At 36.7% G+C, this 22,185-nt stretch overlaps 3 protein-coding genes across 3 annotated transcripts; all 3 read right to left on the minus strand.

Moving 5' to 3' along the window:
* Positions 1-1,489: 1,489 nt before the first annotated feature.
* Positions 1,490-3,230, minus strand: LOC125188771 (small ribosomal subunit protein RACK1-like). The gene is made up of 2 exons (XM_048085821.2): positions 2,258-3,230; positions 1,490-1,799 (listed from the first exon to the last, which is right to left on the minus strand). Exons 1-2 carry the CDS (start codon positions 3,140-3,142, stop codon positions 1,698-1,700), a joined length of 987 nt encoding a protein of 328 aa, XP_047941778.1. The 5' UTR covers positions 3,143-3,230; the 3' UTR covers positions 1,490-1,697.
* Positions 3,231-5,126: 1,896 nt separating this feature from the next.
* On the minus strand, positions 5,127-12,496 carry MYB4R1 (myb domain protein 4r1). Its single transcript, XM_048085761.2, has 11 exons — positions 11,730-12,496; positions 10,994-11,502; positions 10,667-10,866; positions 9,452-9,619; positions 8,528-8,842; positions 7,668-7,826; positions 7,400-7,549; positions 6,530-6,739; positions 6,412-6,456; positions 6,098-6,310; positions 5,127-6,022 (listed from the first exon to the last, which is right to left on the minus strand). Exons 1-11 carry the CDS (start codon positions 12,091-12,093, stop codon positions 5,338-5,340), a joined length of 3,018 nt encoding a protein of 1,005 aa, XP_047941718.1. The 5' UTR covers positions 12,094-12,496; the 3' UTR covers positions 5,127-5,337.
* Positions 12,497-14,337: 1,841 nt separating this feature from the next.
* LOC125188601 (transducin family protein / WD-40 repeat family protein) lies at positions 14,338-22,103 on the minus strand. The gene is made up of 6 exons (XM_048085544.2): positions 21,627-22,103; positions 20,306-20,467; positions 19,019-19,205; positions 16,829-17,251; positions 15,845-16,252; positions 14,338-15,173 (listed from the first exon to the last, which is right to left on the minus strand). Exons 1-6 carry the CDS (start codon positions 22,016-22,018, stop codon positions 14,913-14,915), a joined length of 1,833 nt encoding a protein of 610 aa, XP_047941501.1. The 5' UTR covers positions 22,019-22,103; the 3' UTR covers positions 14,338-14,912.
* Between the last annotated feature and the right edge of the window lie 82 nt (positions 22,104-22,185).

Raw genomic sequence — 22,185 nt, forward strand, 5'->3', positions numbered from 1 at the left:
CTTGATCAGGTAATCCAAATTCAACACTGTCTTACCATCATCCAACCTGCTCTTGACGAATTTGGAATCATACTCCTCCAATAGATAAAAAACTCAAGTTTATCAATTTGGGGAAAGAAATATTGTTATCTAGGCCGATCAAATTGGGTAACTGTGGATACCCGAATTTGATCGGGTATCAGTCCCGATTGTAATTTTGATTTTGATTTTTTTTTTTTTTTGAAAATTAACTATAGTTTTATAATTTATTTAATAATTATTTAGTTCGAATGAATTCAATACAAAGTTGAAGTATTATTCAAGAGAAAATAACTACAAACTTTTAGACATACGAAATTCTTGTAGTATTTCGAATTGAAGAGAAAAATAACGACAAACTTTGAGAAATACAAAATTCATAAGTTATAGTAACATATTAACATCTTTCATCCATCCACAACAAGAAAATAAATTACATTAAAAAATTAAATTATATATTAACATCTTTATTCCATCCACTAATCCACATGTAGTTAAGAAATTAAATTACATTTTTCATATTTCATCCATCCACGATAAGAAATTAAAGTAAATTAAATTAAATTACATCTTTCATCCATTCACAATAAGAAATTGACATATTAACATCTTTCATCCATCCACATATAATTAAGAAATTAAATTACATTTAATTATAATAAAAATATAATTTATTAATTTTAAAAAAATAAACCGGATAATTCGAGTATACCCAAATCCAAATTAGATAATCAGTAATCTGGATTGAGAACGACAAAGGTGGTATTAGAGACATGCTTCCTGAAGAAGGGTGGAATAGTGAGAGATCCAAATAGAATTTTTTTTTGGAGTAGTCGTCAAGGGTTCCGACACGGGAGAGGTGGTGGGAGGAAAAGCAAGAGATCGAAATCGATTTTTTTTGGAGAAGCAATCGTCAAGGGTTCCGACATGGGAGAGGTGGAGGGAGGAGGCCAAAAAAGAAAGACGAGAGAGGGGGATTTAGAAATCTAATAATAATACTTTATTTTTTGAAATAATTAAAAAATTCTAATAAAAATGTTTAATTCGGTGAAAATCAACTAAATATCAGTCACTTTTTAGGGAAGCCGTCCAAAATGGATGGATTCCAACCCGAGTTCAAATGTGTGGGATACAATAATTCAAAACATAATGTACTAGAACCAAAATCAGAATATATTTAAGAACACATGTGGCTCTTACTCTTCTTACAAATTGATCTCCCAAACGATCAAATTTCAATCAGTCTCGGTCAACTTCAAATTCAGCCCAATAAAAGATTAATTTCAATCAAAAAACCGACTACAAATTCAGCCCAATACAGAAAATGGAAAAATATTAGAAGTGCTATGTTTCTTCCTTTATTCTCAAATCCTTAAGGATTCCAAATCCATGCTAGGAATATTTCAAATATTTGACACTTGATAACAAGACATTGCGCAAGTATGAACCAACAAGAGAATACAGCAAGATATGCGGAATTCGAAAGGGATTTCAAATTAAGCAAAAACAATTCATTCTCGTTTAACAAACTAAACAACAAAGTGCTCAAAATTTAAATATCCACCTCAAAACCATTAAATAAAACACAGAGAGACCATATGCTCTGAGCTTCAATCTAAAAGTAAAATTAAGCTCACTGTAAAATCGACTCACAGCCTACATGTGTGCGAGCGTGCTACTTAGTATCGTCCGACACCCCAAACCCGCACAACTCCATCTGTATATCCACTGAAAAGGGTGCTTCCATCTGCGCTCCAGTTGAGACTGGTGCAGTAAATCACCTACACAAACACAAACACAAACACAATCACACACATCAACTACTTGTTAATCAAACCCCCCAAAAATAATGCAATTAATCTACCAACATCCAATGCAAAATAAAAATAGCATTCATCCTTTTATAGCAACAAAATCAAATAGAAGACTAAGAAAGATTGTATGCTAAAACTATGAAACATTAATAAGCTCAAAAGACTATAAATTTATTTGTTCTATTAAGAATCAGTGCAAAATTAATCAAAAAAATATGCAGCCCTTAACACATTCTTCAGATATGTCAAAGGTGTAACTAAGGGTCTTGATTGTGGAACAGGAATATCAATAGAAAAATTATACAATTCAACAAGCGCTGGTTCGTATACAAGATTCAATTTTTCACAATCAGCTTAACAAAGAGCGCATGAATTATCAACAATTACTTGAATAGACTATAATAAATATGTAAATGTGAATAAACCTTAGTTTTTCCAGCGGCGGTTTGAGATCCTTCGGCAACCATCTCGCTCTCCTGCTTCAAATCGACCTTAAGATCGACAACAACACTCTTGCTCTCCAAGTCCCAAATCTTAATGCTGGACTCCGTGGCAGCGCAGAGCCAGTACTTGTTAGGGCTAAAGCAGAGGGAGTGGATAATCGATCCAGCATCCAACGAGTAGAGCCTCTTCCCCTCCGCCAAATCCCACAGCAAAATCACACCGTCCTTTCCTCCGCTAGCGCAGAGAGAACCATCAGGCGAGACCGCCGTGGTGTTGACGTACCCAGAGTGGCCGGCGAGAGTGGAGCGGAGCTTGCAATTGGTCAAATTCCAGATCTTAACGGTCCGATCCCAGGAGCCGGAGACAATAGTCGGCTGCAAGGTATTGGGGGAGAACCGGACGCAGGAGACCCAATCGGTGTGGGCGTCCTGATCCTGAATGGTGTACTTGCACTCGCCGAGGGTGTTCCAGAGCTTAATCGACTTGTCGCGGGAGGCGGAGACGATCTGGCGGTTATCGACGGAGAAGGCGACGGAGAGGACGTCCTTGGTGTGGCCGACGAAGCGGCGGGCGGTGGTGCCGGCGGCGAGGTCCCAGAGGCGGAGCTCGCCGTCCCAGGAGCCGGAGAGGGCGAACTGGCCGTCGGAGGAGAGGACGACGTCCTGGACGAAGTGAGAGTGGCCGGTGAGGCGGCGGCGGGCGACGCCGTAGGTGCGGTCCTCCTTGGTGAGGGCCCAGACGATGATGGATTTGTCGCGGGAGGCGGTGACGATCATGTCGGAGTTGTCGATCGGGGTGGCGATGGCGGTCACCCAGTCGGTGTGGGCACGCATGGTGCCGCGGAGAATCAGCTGCTCCTGCGCCATTGATGGTGGAATTGAGGATTGCGGCGGCGGATTGGGGTTTTCTCGAGAGTGAGGCGGAAATAGGAAACCCTAAATGGTGATGAGCTGAATTTATATAGAGATTTGGGATTTAGGGTTTTGGACTGCACTGGCCCATTTTATATGCTTGTCTTAAATTTGTTACGCTAGTACCAGTATTTCATTTTGATAGCATGAAGGTAGGTTTATTTTTACTCTTCCCTCAATTATTTTCATTTTTAGCCGTTCCTTAAAAATACTACTACTATTATAGAACATCTTTTCATTTAAACACTACAAAACAATAAAAATTCAATTAGATTAGAAAGTGGAAATACGTAAATACTGTAATTATCATATTTATCTTTTTTTATTTTGGTTCGTCACATACTCCACTTTTATTTCAAGTAATTTTTTAGCTCTATTGAAAGGGTCTATTCTCCATTAACAATGTCATCTCAAATGTAGCTATTATTACGTGACAAGGGAGTGTATGTTATATGCTTTTGTTTAATAAACGATTATCGATTATCCTGTGATAACCATAATTTTATATCTTCAGTTGGATTCGGGTTCCTGGTTTTTAATATGATCGGTTTAATCAAATTAATTGATTAAAAAAGTGAACGTAAAACTAAAGAATTACTGTAATAATTATTGATATAGCAAAACTTAATAACTAGATGGGCTGATGGTTCGGCAACCCAAATACGAGACTTAAGTGGGGGGAAAAAGGACCAAGAAACTCACAATTTATAACATGCATAGCCATAGTAATGAAAGATTCTCTTTTCATTCTATCAAAAATCAATGTGGGATAAATATTTTCTGATAATTCTCTTTTTTCACTCAAATATTCTTGCCTGGCCTAACTTTCTCGTCTCTCTTTGTTAGTTATGCTTTTCACTGAAATTACTATACAGTGGTGTAGTAATTATAAAAAGGAATATTGGCTGACAATATAGCTTTAGGCATTTATATATTTACATAAACTTAGCTTTAACCCATTTTGTTTAGTGCCAATATGTATCTAATGTGTTTTTTCTTTGTATTAATTTGTGCAGTTTCTAAATTTATTTTTAGTGATATAGTATTAGTTATTTTTCAGCACTAAAAAGTTAGCTTTTATTTATTCTATTCAATAAAACCAATGTTTTAAAAATCGGGACGGACCGGCCGGTTCGACCGATCCGACCGCGAACCGACAAGCAGTCCGGTCCGGTTCACCTCTTTAAACTAGTAGCATGTTGAACCGGCCAGTTGAACCGGTTCAACCGTGAACCGGAAACCGATTTTTACCATTAAATGCTAAAAATTTTAAAATTTGCTACTAGGAGGGATTGAACTCAAGAGTTCTCCTTAAGGAGACCAACACTTCTTCCACTCCATGAACTTTTGGTGTTAATGTAAACATTATATATTCATATACATTAAACATGTTTTTTGTATATAATTCATGTGTAATTTTATATATTTTTTTAAGTATACAATAGTAGTATTTAATTATAGACCAATTCTTAATATTAATGAAGTATTTTTTACCCAAAACTAACTCGCAATTCATATTTTAATTATATATATAGTATATGATAACTGATACTATGATCTTTATCTATTTTTGTATAAAAATATTAACTTTTATCTACACTACTTATATATTTACTAAAAAAAAAACTAATTATATTTTATAATTCACTATATTTCATATTTTATATTTCACAAATATAACTAATTATAGTTTAGAGATTTAATGTTTTTTATATATATTTGTAATTATACTTTATTATTGCAAAATTTAACATATTTTATATATTACATATTTAATTTTATATATTTATATTAGTAAAACGGTTCGACCAGTAGTTAAACCGGTCCGACCGGTTGAACCGTGAACCAGTAGCTTTGCCGGTTCGCTCTCCGGTCCAGTTTTTAAAACATTGAATAAAACCTTGGTAATTACTTCGCCGAAACCAATGCTACCTTACAATAAGCACTAAAATCCCATTTCATAAAGTAATAGAGACAATTACTAGAAAGAATGTTTATCCTTAACAAAAGTTTCAGAAGTTGACAATCATGAAATCACTGGTAACGAGTCTTTTGACTATATACCTGCTTCTAAGACTAAATTCCTATAAAAGAATTTCCAAACACACCCTTCTCCAAAAGTGGTTGCATACTAGTATCAAAGGGTATTTTCACTTTCTCTTTTGCTTAATTTGCTGCAAAATTTGAGCAATAGTCATATCATCTCCAGCCTCAGCTTGATTCTTGCATGTTTGATCATCTCTTCTTAATCCCTCTTCCACTAGCGTTTGCTTCGAACTATCCCCGCCTCCAGTTTTTCTCCTTTTACACTGGTAAAAGATATGTATCTGGGAACTTTTCTCTCTCTTCCTCAGCAAGTCATCAACGATTACTGGTGACGGACTTGTTGCATCATCTCCTGGTTGCTGAAGGGATGAGGCGGGATTCATGCCGTCCCCTTTTATTTCCACCAAAGCTAGCTGCATCTCTTCAATGTTCTTCCCTTCTGTGGAACCAGCTTCTGTTGCTCTCGTATCATCAATCAAAATGTTTGGCTCAGGGAAAGACGATGGATGATCATCTGTTGCATTGGTCAGTTTTTTATCCATTTTCATTCGTCTTTTCGTCACAGCTTGCCTTGGCGCTTTGGACTTCGTCTGTTGAACTTCCTTGAGCACTTGACTCTTCCGCTTTCTTGGATGCAGCTTAGAAGCCTTTGCAGGTTGTGTGACGATGGCATCCTTGCCTCCAAGTTCAACCTCTGGAGTTGGTTCTTCTACCGGATCAAGATGTTTGTACTCTTCAAAGCATGCTTCATCACTTGTAACTGCAGCAGATGTAGTATCAGCATCCTTTCTGCAACGGAAAACACAATCATCAATCATTTTGTAAAAGAAAATCATATTATTATTGCAATGGACAAGGGAATACCCTGATCTCTTCTTCTGTGGCCTAGATTTTCTCGTATTGTTACCATCACTATCACGAGGCTCTGTAATCTCTTCCCCCTCGGATGCATCAAGTAACCGTGTACTTCTCTTCCGCAAACGTGTACTTCTACGCGTTCCTTCTCTGTGAACGGAGCTTCCTTGCATTTCAAGCTCGTTCCCATCAGTCAACATCAGAACTTCTTCTGAATTTTCACTGCATTAAGGAGGGACATGAAAAAAGGTCAATGCAAGTTAAAAGTATATGGGATCATGGTGGCGTCACACGAAACGGGAAATTTAGAATTATCCTTTTACCTGGAAAGGTCGTCTTCTTCATTATGTTTACGTGCCCCCCTTCGCCTACAAATTATCAATAAACAGGTATCAGGTTCAAACTGTATTAAAATGACTAAGAACAATCCGCGAGTCATACCTTCTTGATATTTTCTTTTTTTTCGTAGAAGGATCAACATTTTCATTTCCAGTAATACACAATAATGGCTTTGGCAATAGAAAGTCTTTAGGTCCAAGGGCAGGTCGTTCGGACTCCCTATCGACAAAATTTGATATCAGAGCAACCTTTTGTATCTTTCTAGCAGTTTGCAGCAGAGGAACTTCAGCTGGACATAACACCTTCCATCTCCTAAATTCATGCAAACATTTGAGAATTGGAGCAGAAAAATTACACATATCAACAGTTACAATCCCACATCGGTTTCACATTAAGTGTGGAATAATATATAAAGGGAGTCAACCATTTACCTTTGACCATGGCTTTGGGTTAAGTGAGGGCTTTCTCTCTTTTATGCTTACCAACATGGTGCGGTGAGCATGGATCCAGATGTCCTATCCATAGGTATGACCAAAGGGGTGCCACAGAAAAATGGCGCCCGAAGGGAAAGGGCAGCAAAAGGAACGTGGGCCCGTGCCACCTAGCGTGTGCCGTCCGGTTTAAAAGAGGGACGTCCGTGCACACACCGGATGGCAAACCCAAAGCCACGGACCAACCATCCCTTTTGCTGCCCTTTTCAATCCTTGGGGCCCACATATTTTGGTGGCACCTTTTGGTCACACCCACGGGTAGACCCTTTCCGTAAGACATTCGGATCCACGTTCACCGCACCAAATTGATAAGCATACAAGATGGGAAGCCCTAACTTAACCCAAAACCATGGTCAAAGGTAAAGAGTTAGACTCCCTCTCATATATTATTCCACACGTAAGTGTGAAACCGATGTGAGATCCTATCCGTTACAAAGATTAAAAAAATACTCTAAACAGACTCTGGCAGTAAGAGAGATACCTCAAACAAAGGTTATCAGTGCGATGAGGAATACAGGCAGCAACCTTGGACCAACAGTATCCATGCTTTGCAATAGCCTCTTGCAATAATAAATCTTCTTCTCTGGTCCATTCGCCGTGAATGATGGACGGATCCAAGCAATTGACCCATCTGTAGCACTCAAGGCCCACGATTATACGCACATAAAATTAAGATATACTATATCTCTAACCTACATTTATCTATTATGCACACGCACAACCAGAGATGTATAATGAAGGAATAATACCTTTCTCTGCATTGTACATGTGTACGACCCGGTACACACTTGGCTACTTTTCTCCATGTTTTTGCCCCAAAAAGTGTTACAGCGACTTTCAAGCGTTTGTCTTCCTCTAGAGTCCATGTTCCAGATCTTTTCCTGGCTGGATGAAGGGTCTTCAACCATCTGCTTTCACATGATGAAGTTGAAGAGCTTAACAAACCATTTTATCAAAATAATACATCAAGTCTTCTATGCATGATTATAGCCCGCCACGCCCCAATCCCCAACATAACAAACAAATAAAGAGCAACAGTTAAGATTACATACTCAAGATACTCGGGTGTTAGGCTAAGCTTATGTTATAGAGCTTATAAGATGTTCAAGATGTAATATGTCAAGAGCTTATAAGTTGTCAAAGTGGATAATTGAGATTATAAGCTAGAGTGATAATTATGACTTGGAGAGACATAATCCTAATCAGAGAGAAAACTTAAGACAGATGAGATGGAAAGGGTATCTGTTGCAGATAACAACCCATAGTATGACTGTTTTTGCGAATTAATTGTTGCTTATAGGATAATGAAAATATAAGTTGAGTTAAAGAACTTATTTTGTGGGGAGCTTATTTTTACATTCATGAGCTGTTTAGAAGCTTATTTTGCTAAGCACTTTTCATAAGCTCATAAGCTGTTTTGGAGCTTATTTTTCCAAACAAATGCTTATAAGCTCATAAACAGCTTATAAGCTGTTTTAATGGGCTTATAAGCTCAAACAACCTTTAAAGTTTAAACATATGAAATTTGGTTATTTGATCACATTATACATAAACTCACGACTTAATCAGAAGCTTAATATTAAAATTAGAGTTAAGCATAGTAACTGACCTATTAGAGCACTGGGTACCTGTTCTTCCTTTTAATGCATTAGCAACGACCTGCCAATTGCTCTCACCATACGTCTCTACGGCAGCTCGAAGTTGTTTGTCCTCCTCCGTGGTCCACTCTCTTTTGAGTATTGAAGCATTAAGACTTCTTTGATAGCGTGATAAGCATTGAAACGGGGTTCTGTTTGTCGCAAGTGTTACAGAAAAATCAATCCAGTTAATAAAACCCTTATCTTGTATAATGTGCAAGATATTCTTGTCCTCCATCGCAGTCCAAGGGCCATGATTAATTAAGGGGTCTTCATGGTTTAAATACCTGCAAAGTATGAGCATTTGGCTCATCATTTAAAAGGTACATGCATAGTGTTCATCCATATGCTTCAATGATCTGGCAGTCACCTTTCTAGACAACTAGAATAGATATAACAAATTTAAAATATATATTATTCCTAATTACATAGTGAAAAGAGAAATGAAAAGTAGCCACCTCTAGGAAAAATGATCTAGCAATTTGGATTTCAAAAGTTTGAAACGACCTAATGTGGGCTGTCTACTATACTCTGTCTTGACGCTCATGACACTTCCATAAAGACACTTGTAAACTAGACAAGATATCCACCTAAAGCCATAAAAATAAAATTAATATAAAGAGATCAGATGAAGAGTATAGCTAGAATCCAATCTCCATACTCAATCTGTGCCTGATACAAACAAACACCTGAAAGCTACCATTTTATGATCTTCTACCAACATTCAACGACATAATCAATGTTATCAAGAGTTCTTGTGGAGGATTTATATTAATAAATGCAAACTTATCACACAACATTTATTTCCCTACTACTCCAAACAATTCCAGCTTTAAACAGAGAGTACAAGTCTTTTCATGAAACCATCTTAAATCAAAGAAACTACACCAACTTACATCACTTGGCATTCTGCACCAGTCCGTCGAGGAAGATACATAGCAGTTAGCTGCTCCCAGTTAACCTTAGGCAAGAATTGTCTCATTCTCTCAGGTGTTAGATCAGTTTCTTTAATTGATTCCATGATGCTGTCAACATTACTTGACTCATAATATCCATCTGCCTCACTGCAAAAAAAAAACAGCATACTGAATAAGACTGAAACTAACATGTTTAAAGATCAATTACGCCTACCCATCCCCTCTCCCAAAAAAATGACACAGAAGGAAACAATTAAGAATTAGAGCTAATCAGAACCATACACACAGAGACTTTCAGAAGGCCAACTAGCAAGCACCAAAAGTAGGAACACATTTCACTATCTAATTCTCTCGTAACACCTTTTAAAATATTCCATTCTTTCTTTTGCTTGCGAAGTTTAACTTGTCTTTATTTCCATGCACCCCCTTCCCTCGTGTTTTTATATTAATGTAAAAAAAAAAAAATAACAGAGTATACCAATATGCCTATTGCATCTATTTCTCAGATCCTGATTGGCAAAAAATCCCCCACTGAATTCATTAAAATCATCCATCTCAAACTCATTGTCATCATCCACAAATCAAAAAATTAGGCCTGTATGCAGCCATGATTAAATAACCAAAGACAAGACATTCATTGAAGTGTGAAAACTAAACAACACGAGGACGACACTATTCAAGAATTAGTTGTTCTCTAACAACATAATGACAGCTAAGTAGTTCATAGCCCAAAAAGAACATGAAAAAAACTCTCAAGCATGTGAGTATCTCATGCAGTCATTATCTTCGAAGCCCTTGCCAGGGAGACAGGTGTGTTTTCTCTTCCTTTAGTTCACTGTTGTGAATGGAAACCAAACACAAAAGAGTTTTGTGGTTTTACACTTTGAGGCAAATGCACTGACCAGATCTTTTCAAGAGAAAAAAAAACCCATGAAATCAAATCAGCATAATGGTACAAAAATAATGTGTCAGATAATCATTACAAGCACACATGACATTCTAAAATCTTATCACTCATTTTGCCAAAGCAGTATCTTGCTAATTTAGAAGGAAAAGCTGTATACATCTAAAAAGCATGTGCTTCGTATACCAGGGAAAAAGACCATGCAATAACTCCTGCATGAATGCATGCCAGGTAAACATACAATCCAGTCATTTGTATAGTAAATATTTACACTACAAGTGAAATCATACTTGAGTCGATCAACACATTGCTGGAGCAATATTTCCTGAAACTGTTGTTTCACACCCTTCAAAAGATTCTCCCGCTCTTCCTTAGACCACTTCTCCTTATTACAAGGGATAGAAAATGTTGCCATTGCCTCCTTATAGTTGGGAACATGTACATTCTCTGGAGGTCCCTTGCACGAAGCAGGAACATTATTTTCGTTGGTCTGCACATGTCAGTAAAGTGTGTAAAATAGAAAATGGTAAGAGTTCCAGCAATACAGAACAACATATCCAACATAATAGTAATAGTTCTAAAGTAGATCACGTAAGTAGAATAGGAGGATAAAAGACCTTCATGTTTGCCTTCAGCTTTGGCACTGAAATTAACCGAACACGAGGATCTTTTTTCTGTGAAAAAGATCTCCCAATCCTCCTCTTGCTATCAACCTGAAAGTCTTTAAGGATTCTGACACCCTCTATTAGCTTATCAAGTTCCTCCATCCTGGCTTCCACTTGCATCATCTTACTCCTTATAAGTTTTTGACACAATCTGTTCTTCTTGATAGCATCAACAAATGCTAGGGCTGAGTTAGGAAATTGAGAAGTTCTGAGTGGCAATTCAGCCTCATCATCAACACCTGTTTCATTCCATTCAGCTATATCAGAACTCCCACCAGTATTATCACATGCTTCTACATTCTTTCCAGTAGGCTCGCTCGTATCTACACAATTGAGAAACCCTTCTCGAGCATTAGTTCTCTCAACAAAGCTATTCGAAGTTTCCTTTTCCGAGTCTATAATAGTAGCACCCACCTGCTCATGTGTGTGCGAAAATTCCTCAAAGTTGTCCTTCAAGCTGCCTGCATCAAATAACCCAAACAATGATGCTATAAGAAACAAATACCAACAGGAAAGAGAAAAACACTAGAATTTCAAATCAACCGGCAATACGTAAGTAGACTTCTGTAAACAAAAGAGGATTAAATGAAAAATAATGCGCCAATTCACTGAATTGAACACGAATTTAACACAATTAAACAACTAAACCGCATCGATTCAATTAGTTGAAGTAACGGACAGCATATACCATCATTATAGGCAGAAAACCGCCGCTGAATAGCTCGGAGGGTTTCGTAATCATCCTCAATATCATCGCTGTCAGACCAATCAGGTAACACGGTACACGACGGTTTCGTCTTGAGAGGTTCTTCCCCCAAATCCGTAGGAAAGGCGAACCGTTTCTGAATGCTCTGAACTAATTGAAGGTCATCGTCTCCCTCACTGTCAGAGCCCCCCTCGGAAGAGGAACCTAGACTAGCAATGCCGGAGGCGGCGGTTGTAGAGGTAGGTGTTTCGCCAATTAGCTGACAAGCCCTTCTTAGCGCCTCCATGTCTTCGCTGAATCCATCGTCGGAGTCTGAATCAGAGATTTCTTCCTTAGACGACGGCATCTCGAGTAATTTTGAGCTGGGGGAGCTTTCGAATCTATTGCGATTTGGCTATTTTCCCGCCAAGGCAAAATACTGAGATATTCCAGCCAATAGATTCTCCAGCTGTATCTGTATGTGAGCTCCACTCAATAGTTTAGTGGCAAATTTATAGTTTTAGTTGAGAGCGGAGAGCTAAGGATAGACTCAGAGGCGGCCTGGCGGCGATGCGATGGATGCGATTCGCCGCGGGAGGAGAGGAAATGAGGAGAAGAAAGAGAAGACAGGGAGACTATCGCCGGCAATGGAAGAAGAAAAAGATGAGGGAATTTTGGTTACCGGAGAGGGAGAGAGGCAGAGGCAGAGGCAGAGGCAGAGGCGGGCGGGCTTTGCTGTGTTGAGAAGATGAGACCTAACTGAATTCGAAGAATTGGGCCTCTAATACTTCTTTTCAGTTTTTTTATACTTGAAAAATCCAAGTCATTATTTATTACTCTCATTTTTATAGCTTTAAACCCGTGCATTGAAGAGTATAAATTACTTCAAATTTGTTGCATTGAAAAATAAAAGACTAAAAAGTCAATTTTAGTTCTAAACATGTGACTAAAATATAAATTTGGTCTAAAATATTCATTTTGTTAAAAATAGATCTATAATAAATAAAAATGTCGATGAAGTAGTCCTTTTTTTGATAGTTTCGTCAAAAAACGAATGGTCAACGCTAATTACACAGTAACATAACTATTAGTTTTTTTATGGAACCGACCAAAAAAGAACCAACAAGGATTTCATTTGTTATGGATCTTTTTTTCAAAAAGTGAATGTTTTTTACCAAATTCACATTTTGCTCATACGTTTAGGACTAAATTTGAAATTTACTCAAAATAAAACATTTTTTTGTGAGGGGAATATATGGAACCCGGAGTGGATCTTCTACACCACCTTTCCTACTCCATTCCTAATCCATCTCTCACAACTTAATAAAGTAATCTTAACATGTAAGTGATGGTTGAGTGATGGTAGGATTATTTTATTAAGTTGTGAGTGTGGATTAGGAATGGAGTAGGAAAGGTGGTTTAGGAGATTCGCTCCGGATCCGGCATGAACTGATTTGATCCTCTCAAATTGGTGTAACACAAAATTTTGCATTTAGTAGTTAAACATCATCGCTGTGAATTATTTTACCTATTTAAGTGACGTGATGAGAAATTTGAAGCAAAGTCAGTAAATCCTTTCCTTTTTGTAAAAGTTGGATAAGTAACCAATATGTATTCTGGAATTTGTACAAATAAAAAAATATGCAAGTTGATACCATTATATTAGCAGTTTAGCACCTTATACCAAATTCTCAAAATTCCGAGTATTGCCGGCAGCCCTGCCTCATTATTTCTATATGATCAATATTGTTGTTAGCTGGATCAAATTAGCTGCCAATATACTTCAACTAATTAGATTGCCATTCTCAACCAAGATCAAGCTAGGATTCCCATAATTGCTTTTACACATTTTTTTCAACTTTGTATGACTTAAATAGTACATCAAGGTATTTCATTTTGGCACGTGAATTAAAAAAAATGAGTTTTTAATAAATTAATTAATAATAAAATAAAATTAAAGATGGTAAAGTAGATGAGTGAACAATTAAGAGAAATTGGATTTTGAATTTAGTCAAAAAATAAAATAACACAAGTAATATAGAACAATTCAAAATAGAATAAAACTCAAGTAATGTGAGATGAGGGAGTGCTAAATATCACGATAGGTATTGCAATACATGATCAAAATAAATTACAAGGAGTATTTTTTTTGTGTGTGTGTATAGGCGTGCATTTTTTTGGATTGTTATATTAATTTTGTGTGTAGAATTGTATATGTGCATTTTTGGGATTGGTTACGTTTTGTGTTTGTATATTAATTTTGTGTGTACATATGCATATTTCGGATTGGTTACATTTTGTATGTGTACGTATGCATAATAGATAGGACATAATCAATTTTGATAATTACGAAATCAAATCTACATTTTCTATGAAAATTACGATGTATTTTCAGTGATGTTTATCTAGAATTTTTATTTTCAACAGTGAAATCAAGAGGTTAAAAATCACAAAAAGAATTCAAAATTTTCAACCATTATTTATTAAGCAACGTAAATGAAATCAGTTTTAGTGACTCTTAACCATCGTCTAATGCATATGAATAATCGACGTTAAAGATATTTCGAGGCAAATTAATACAATCATCCCTTAATGACAATATGCATAGATCTGTCACGAATATTTTCTTACGATAAATTGAAAAGAGAGATGACATTAAGTTGAATGTAATATAAGTTATATGCCAACAATTACAAAACCCAAACAACCAAAACTAATTACATAACACAAATAACATCACCAAAATGACTCATTACAACTCAAAACAAAGACAAAAGTCTCACAAACGAACTGACAAAGAACAAAAATAAACTCAAAAGGCATCAACATATTATTTGATCTAACCTTCAAAGCAAATCCAAGATGCTGAATCTTGGAGCCCTTCAAAAACGAGCACCACACGCAGCGTTTCACAAGCTCTAACGATGGAGATGGAAAGAGAGGCATGCGTACAATAACTTATTCATCACAAAAGCCCAGACAGCTCTGTAGCTAGCTTCCGATATCAATAAGATGAAGTTGTCAGCAAACGACCAAAAATGGCAGCAAGAGAGCAAAATCCGTTTAGGACATCTCAAGCGAGCTATAATGTCTTTCCCTTCCAAAAGTAGAATAACAGACTTAAACTTATCCATCTAATTTACAGGAAACAAAGTATCAAGGAACCAGTAGCACAGAATTCAAACATCACTGTGGCGGTGTCACCTTCCATATGCGGACACAAGCATCCTCACCAGAACTAACTACAGTGTTGTCATCACTAAAAGCCAATCCATAAACTCCACCCAAGTGAGCTCCTTTGATAGTTATCCGCTGATCTGCTGGCTTATCTATTTTATATACAATGACACATGTGTCGAGTGATCCAGTTGCAATCAACTCGTTATTAGGAGACCAGGCCAAGCAGTTTACTCGAGCCGTATGGTATAACATATTTTTAAGCTTTATCTGAGAAAATGTCAATAAGTATATTTGTCAATATCAAGGTAAAAAAAGGCTCGATGATACATTCTTCTTTTTGGGGATAGTGATGATAATGTTAAATAACATCATTAACAAAGCAAAAGAAAGAGAATGTGACTACAGTAATAGACTAGTAAATCATCATAATAGCAACTACACAGATGAAGAGAATTACTACTACCCCTAGGTATCTTCAACTAAAGATGAGAATTATATTTCCATTAGATGCTGAAACTTGGAAAATTAGGGCTTTTGAAGCCCATTGTATTATTGACTGTCCTCTTCTAAGTCAATTTTGCTATTAGACATCAGGGAGTACAAGTCGAACAGTCGGGAAGCCCTAACTCACCCGCACCAACTCTAGACTTAATAACTCAGTCGTCAGATGTCCAATGACAAAATTGACAACACATGAGGACTTCAAAAAAGTCATCCATCATTCTCGAGTTAAGATGTCAAAGACTCAAATGGATGTATAAATCTCAAGTCCAAATTCACACAAAAAAAAAAGGAGGGGACATTGCTAAAACGTTTTAAAGTTAGGTCTAATTTGCAACAAGGTCAAAAAGGTTGGGAAATATTTAGCAAACTATATCTTTCCAAAATCAAAAGTATTGAATTTGAAAGACCCAAACCATAAATTAATGTTAACATACCTCATGAGTAGCACGATCCCAAACGACAACTTCTCTATTAGAATCAGCAGATGCAAACATGGAAATATCAGGTGAGTAGTGAATGACAGTGATAGGACCTCGATGTTTTTCAAGTACAGCCTCTTCTTTCAGTGTATCACCCAGGACAGAGTAGACATGCAATTTTCCATCCTTAGCACCCACAACAGCTTCATTTCCATTAGGTGCAATACTACATGCTGTCGCAGTGAACCCCAGATCAATAGTGGATACAACTTTTGTACCATGGAGGAGTGTAACACCAGTATCATGTGAAACCATTACAAGATCAGGAGAAAGAATGGCAAGACTCAAGTCACTGGGCTGACAGGAAATATCAACACTATCTGCATCCCCACATTGGTCTCCAAGCATAGGAATTCTCCAAACCTTCACAAAATAAAAAACAAACCAAAGCATCAATACAAGAGATGCCTAAGAAACATAACACAGAATATAAACTCATTTATATATTGCACAAGGACATCAAAGAATTTAACAACTTTCAACCAAAAATTATGCAAAATTGAATCATAAAAGAGGCTCTTACATGCAAAATAATAGCTCAAGTGCCACATATTCGCTCTATAATTTTGAACAACAAAACTAATTAGTTGATTGATTATCTGATGGAGCTTAAGAAGTGTTAGAATCAGGCAGTAAACAGATGTAAAGATATGCAGATTGCATTAAGCTCCAAGACAAAGTCCAATTTTAATAAAAAATTCCATGAAAGCACATTATTCCGTCAATATACTTGTAAAGTTGCTGATAAAGTTATGTTCGCTGGAGGAATTACATGGCTAAAAGATGCTGAGAAAGTTGTGCAAGTCTAGGTCGAGGAAGTTAAAATTAAGTATACATGAGATTAATATGAAATATAAAATTTACTATACACAAAGTGAAATGAGAGCTATTGCTGAATTATAATGATGAGAAATATTATACTACGTATTATTTTCTAACCTTGTTGTCAAATCCTGATGCCACTATTTCTCCTTCAAGAGCTTCAAAACATTTAATTTGAGTGCTAACATTCCTTTCTAGCTTTCCAGAGAACCCTTTACCTTGAAGCCACTTAATTATTTGGCCATCGAAACTTGTCGTTAGTATAATTTGGGGGACACCTTTCAGCAGTACTAGTGAATTAATATTTTTCATGTGTCCAGATAATTCTAGAGGAGCTTTGTCAAGATCAGTGGAAGAGTACAGAAAAATACTGCCACCAAGAGAAACAGTGACTATGTGATCATTCTGCCATAGACAACCAACTAGCATGTCATTTACTCCACCAGATCCAGGACACGTCAATGTTTTTACCAGATTTCCATTACTATCAGCAGATACCTCCCACACCTTGGCAGTTTTGTCAGCAGACACTGTTATGACCTGAAATGGGATTCAGTGTAAAACACAACAATACAAATATCAAGAATACAAGAAATCACAGCTAGGTGTGTGTTGGGGGGAGGGTCAGCTGAACTTGTTTTCAATCATCAGAGTGAAGCTAGAATATCGGAATATAATTAAGCAATTATGTGCAAGCATATTCACCACATAGACTTATAATTGATTTTAGTTCAATGCATCTTTCATATACAATGTCAAAAGATGCAATTTTTCCAGAATGTATGTGATGGTTCTAACCACTTGCATGTTGGGGGGAGGGCCTAGGTGCAGGTTCGGAGCTGCCTATTAAAACCATCATATTGCATTTCACTGCTTAAAATAAGTCATTAGCAATAGAAAGAAAAATACATGGTTGTTGATATGGAAAATGGAACACAATAGTATTGCCTTGCAATTACTTGATCATATGGACCTTTTTTATTATAAGTACCACCTTCCCCTAATTGCCTCCACCCATCTCCATTTTGCATATTTTGCTACACACATAAACCATGCATATCTATACATTTTGTGCATACGTAGGTAGTTCCCCATGATCACAAGAATCAAGATCAATTAAGATGACAATCCCTCTCCCACTCAATTACGGGAAGGTGGTCCTTATAATAAAAAAGCTCCATATGATCAAGCACTCGTGCTCACACCCTATCACACAAAGCGCATTGTATTACCAAATACCACAAACTATCACATTAGAAAGTTTTAGTTTGGAGAAATTGGTAATAATTGAGCAAAAGAATATGGAGAACAAAATGAATGTAGAATGTAAAAGCAGACTCAACTAAATTGAACCACAGGATAGGAGCCCAATAGGTATTTTGCTTGTTTTACAATTTGCTATTCAACTTAACAAGACTTCAGATACTTGGTTTTGATTCTGGCCAGTTACAAATTATTATGGCTACTTTAATAATGAATGTCATATTCATACTGGATTTAACATTCTTGTATTACAGTAAATTGGCATCAGATCCTCCATGTCATCTCAATTTGACTTAAAACCATTCCACACGTACACACGCACGCACACATGCATGTATGCATGAATGACATGACCAAATAAAAGTTCTGGCACGCAATAATATCATCAATTAGACACTAATTCCTGAGAGGTGCCGGGAAAATTTATGTAGTCTAGACTCTAATACTTTTATAATTTATCTTCTAGGAGCTCATATGTTTCTGCAGCCTTGTACAATCTAGCTTTGTAGTATAAATATGTGGAAATTAGGGTTGAAAACCTGACTTAGTAATCAGAGCAAACAAACATCCCATAATGTTTATGCGGACATTGGTCATTATAAATTTCCAGGATTAAGGGCAACTACATGTTTCAAGACAAAATATAATATTCTCAAGGTTTCATTCAACTCATTAGAGAAAGTCTCCAGTATAAAGTAGTACTAATAAATAAAAGTCAGCGACTTTGAGACAACAAAGTCAACTGTGGTAATTAGGAAACCTTTTTAGAAACAATACTTCTTCTGAGCAGAGAAGTAGTTACAACCAATCCCAGACCCAATGGTTCTATAACTTTTATGCCATTTAAAATTTCTAAAGTTTTCTAATAATCACTAAAAAAGAGGAAATTCGTGCAAAATTTCATTTTCGAATAATAAAACAAATCCTAGGACAGGGTATATGTAGTAATTCGTTTGTGATGTGAACGAAATCATGATATAAGTACATGCCGTAGTAAATAATCAAGATTTTCCGCAACAGTGTACTAGTTTATGCAGGGATTACCCTTTTGCTGTCAGGACTCCAACTAACTGCATATATACTGCCCTTGTGACCATCCTCAGAAGTCAGCTCCCCATTCATTTCTCCAGTCTTTGCATCATAAAGTACACCCTTTTTGTCAGAGCTTACAGTAATAAATCTGGTCCCGTCAGGAGAAAAGCGAATGCAATTCACAAAATTTGAGTGTTCCCTGAAGGTCAATTAACATGCAAGGATATCATATAGCAAACCAAGAGATATATTAGAAAAATAATGGAGACCCTAGCTAAGATAGTTATAGTGAATCATATCAATAACCCCTATAATAAGCCCAGGCATATCCCTAAACTAACAAACGGCTTGAAAATAAACTTCATAATAAATGGTTTTTTGAAACACCTGATATGTTAAAAAATATCGCAGTGTGAGATCTACATAATTTTAAAATGAGAATAAAAACATTCTCAAGCATGGTTTGAAGGGGAAAAAAATCATTTAGCTAGTTGAGTAATTTAAACCATAAAGGTCTGCCACAATAAAATTCAAATTACAATTCCAAATTGAAGTAATTAATATTTATCAGTGTATAAGGAGGAATTTTTCCAAGTTATTAACATTTTGACAACCTCCATGGATCTTAGCAATAAACAATAAACAAACAAAACATATTTGATAGACTTAAAATTAGATATTGTCACTCAGGTAGTCAATGAAAAAAGATATGTGCAGTCTTATTCAAAGGACCAATTTAGATTATATATTAGGTAAGGAACTGTCTAAATATCAAGTGAGATATACTAGTATTTATTTTTATCTAGTGAAAAGCTTGTCTAAAACAACAAAATATAGCTTTTAATTCAAATAGTTATAACACACATTTTATTTCCCTTATCGCCATCTGAGTTTTTGAAGTTGCTTGCTTATAATTCTGAACAAATAATTCGACAGAAAATTCAGCTTACGCAGAGGATAAAAAAAGTAGCCTAAAAGCAACTTTGTCCATTTATCTCACTAAGGGAAAAGATAATCCTGTAATGACAGAATATCTCAGTGAACCTCATATTATTCTAAGCCGTGAAGAGTCAAGAGGAAGTGCTAACCACAGATGGGACCTAAATGCTACCACCTCTGTTAAGATAGCATGCTTACAGCGTGATGAGTCTCTGGGGCATATAAACCACGCGGCCTATGATGGGATGGGATCATACTAAAATTTGACTAATTTCATTTCATGTTTGGGTAGATACTCAATACAGGTTACAGAACATGACATGCAGACTCTGATTCAGTGAATAAGCACAGATGCAAAACCTGTGTGACATCTTGAACTTAAATGGAGGTCCTTCATAATAGTTAACCAAAAAGTCCTCGCCACATGATACAATTCGAAAAGGTCTTGTTGGCTTAAAGGCACAACTCAAAACTCTTTTTGAATGCCCATCAAATTCTCCAACATTGCTTCCTGAGTCCCACCTGCAAATACACTCAGATTTAGGCATTTAGCATGGAACTAACAAATTCAAGTTTCATTCAGAATTAAAATAAATTTGAAAGGTAGTCGGATCTGTCTTAAAATAGTTTGACTTCAAGGAAAATTGTATTCAGTTGCAGTTGAAAAGAAATTCTCAAGGTACCCACACTTGATTCCTTAGTATCAGAAAATTATTTCAAGTATGTGTCTAAGGCCAAAAAAATACTGAGCATATATATTTAAAGTCATATGTAGAAACTAGAAAGACATCCTCTAAGTTAGGTTTTAATGGAAACAAACTTTATGAGTGTGTTATCACTTATTCTAACACATTTCTAACCATGAACCACTCACTATTACTGAAAAAGCCTATCTTCCTATACCTAAAACTTCCTGAAGTGTTAGTAACAGAGGGAATTCATCAATAACCAATAATTGAAATAAGATGATTCTCGCAAAGAGTGGAAACTTTTGTACAAATGTCTGCTCTATATCAAAAAATTGAAGCAGTTTGCAAATTACAAAATGAATTACAAGATCCTGGTAAGGTTGAATTATCATCTTGATGTGTTTAAAAAGATAAACAGCGATCACCACGGAGCTCATTTATCAAATATATATACATACATACACATAGATAGTGATAAAAGTCAATTTGAAAAGCATATATAAATGGTTGAGGATAAAACTAAATCTCATTGCTCAAATCTCACCATTTCCAAAACCAGACCATCACCTAAGAAGTAATACAGAAACAGCATGACTTAATTTTTATGATAAAATACCAGCTCAAACTAAGTTCTTGAAATAATACTTGTAAATCTCATAAAATAAAAGCTCCCATCCTTCACGGTAACAGGAAACAGGTGAAAGGTAGACCCCCTAATGCATATTTGTTTGGTGAAAAGTAGAGGACGGCTAATTGGCTGGTCTTTGAGAGGAATACACATGGTTTGTTTTGAATTATCAATGTTGATTGTCAAATTGCCCTCTAGGTAGACATATCTCTGGTGTGAATAAACTGAAAGAAACAATGTTCAATTCATTAGAACCATTAGCTTCTCGGTTATTATTCTTCAATTTTTCCATCTCCAATCATAAAGCTCGCGCACATTCAAATAGAAAACATCGACAACCCACATTTTAGGAAGAGAAGCTTACACAAATGCGCGAACGAAGGATGTCCCCTTGCCGTCGCCGCATGCGACAATGCGCTCGCCATCGGCAGACCACTGGAGATCATCGATCCGGCCCGAGAGGACACGGTACTCCTTCTTGAGGACGAAATCGTTGTGCGTCCCCCAGAGCCGCACGGTGCCGGACACGTCGCCCGAGGCGATCCACTCGCCGTTGGGCGAGTAGCGCGCCACGGTGGCGGGGTACATGTGCTCGCCGTAGACCTTGACCTCGAGCGGGCGGTCGAGGTAGCGAATGATGACGGATCGGCCGTTGGTGTAGAGGATTGAGTTCGTTTTCGGATCGCCTGAAATCAAAATGCCGCGGCCGCGCTCCGTCGACGGCACGCACGCGAAAGTCTCCTTGAGCTCCGCCATTGGCTTTTTGGGAAAGTGGGTTGAGATTGAAATTGAGGATTCAGAATTTGGGAAATGTTTATTTATAGGATTCCCTGGGTTGTGAGAGAGAAAAGCGTGCGCCCATGTTATTTCATCAATTTCAACATCTCTCTATATATATTTTTTTTTAATAATTATGTCACAAC

This window comes from Salvia hispanica, chromosome 5 (genome assembly GCF_029641045.1).
Source record: "Salvia hispanica isolate PSC_SH4W2 chromosome 5, Shi_PSC_v1, whole genome shotgun sequence".
In the NCBI taxonomy this organism is placed as follows: Eukaryota; Viridiplantae; Streptophyta; class Magnoliopsida; order Lamiales; family Lamiaceae; genus Salvia; species Salvia hispanica.

What these genes read in the sequence shown, in the direction of transcription:
- LOC125188771 (XM_048085821.2), bottom strand. Translation starts at nt 3,142, where the DNA reads ATGGCGCAGGAGCAGCTGATTCTCCGCGGCACCATGCGTGCCCACACC. An exon ending in CCGCCGCTGGAAAAACTAAG is followed by an intron (nt 1,800 to 2,257) that starts GTTTATTCACAT and finishes GTGTTTGTGTAG; the next exon opens with GTGATTTACTGCACCAGTCT.
- MYB4R1 (XM_048085761.2), bottom strand. Translation starts at nt 12,093, where the DNA reads ATGCCGTCGTCTAAGGAAGAAATCTCTGATTCAGACTCCGACGATGGA. An exon ending in GTTTTCTGCCTATAATGATG is followed by an intron (nt 11,503 to 11,729) that starts GTATATGCTGTC and finishes TATTTGATGCAG; the next exon opens with GCAGCTTGAAGGACAACTTT. An exon ending in GGTGCAGAATGCCAAGTGAT is followed by an intron (nt 8,843 to 9,451) that starts GTAAGTTGGTGT and finishes CATACTTTGCAG; the next exon opens with GTATTTAAACCATGAAGACC.
- LOC125188601 (XM_048085544.2), bottom strand. Translation starts at nt 22,018, where the DNA reads ATGGCGGAGCTCAAGGAGACTTTCGCGTGCGTGCCGTCGACGGAGCGC. An exon ending in AAGTTCAAGATGTCACACAG is followed by an intron (nt 19,206 to 20,305) that starts GTTTTGCATCTG and finishes ATTGACCTTCAG; the next exon opens with GGAACACTCAAATTTTGTGA. An exon ending in GGGATCGTGCTACTCATGAG is followed by an intron (nt 15,174 to 15,844) that starts GTATGTTAACAT and finishes ACATTTTCTCAG; the next exon opens with ATAAAGCTTAAAAATATGTT.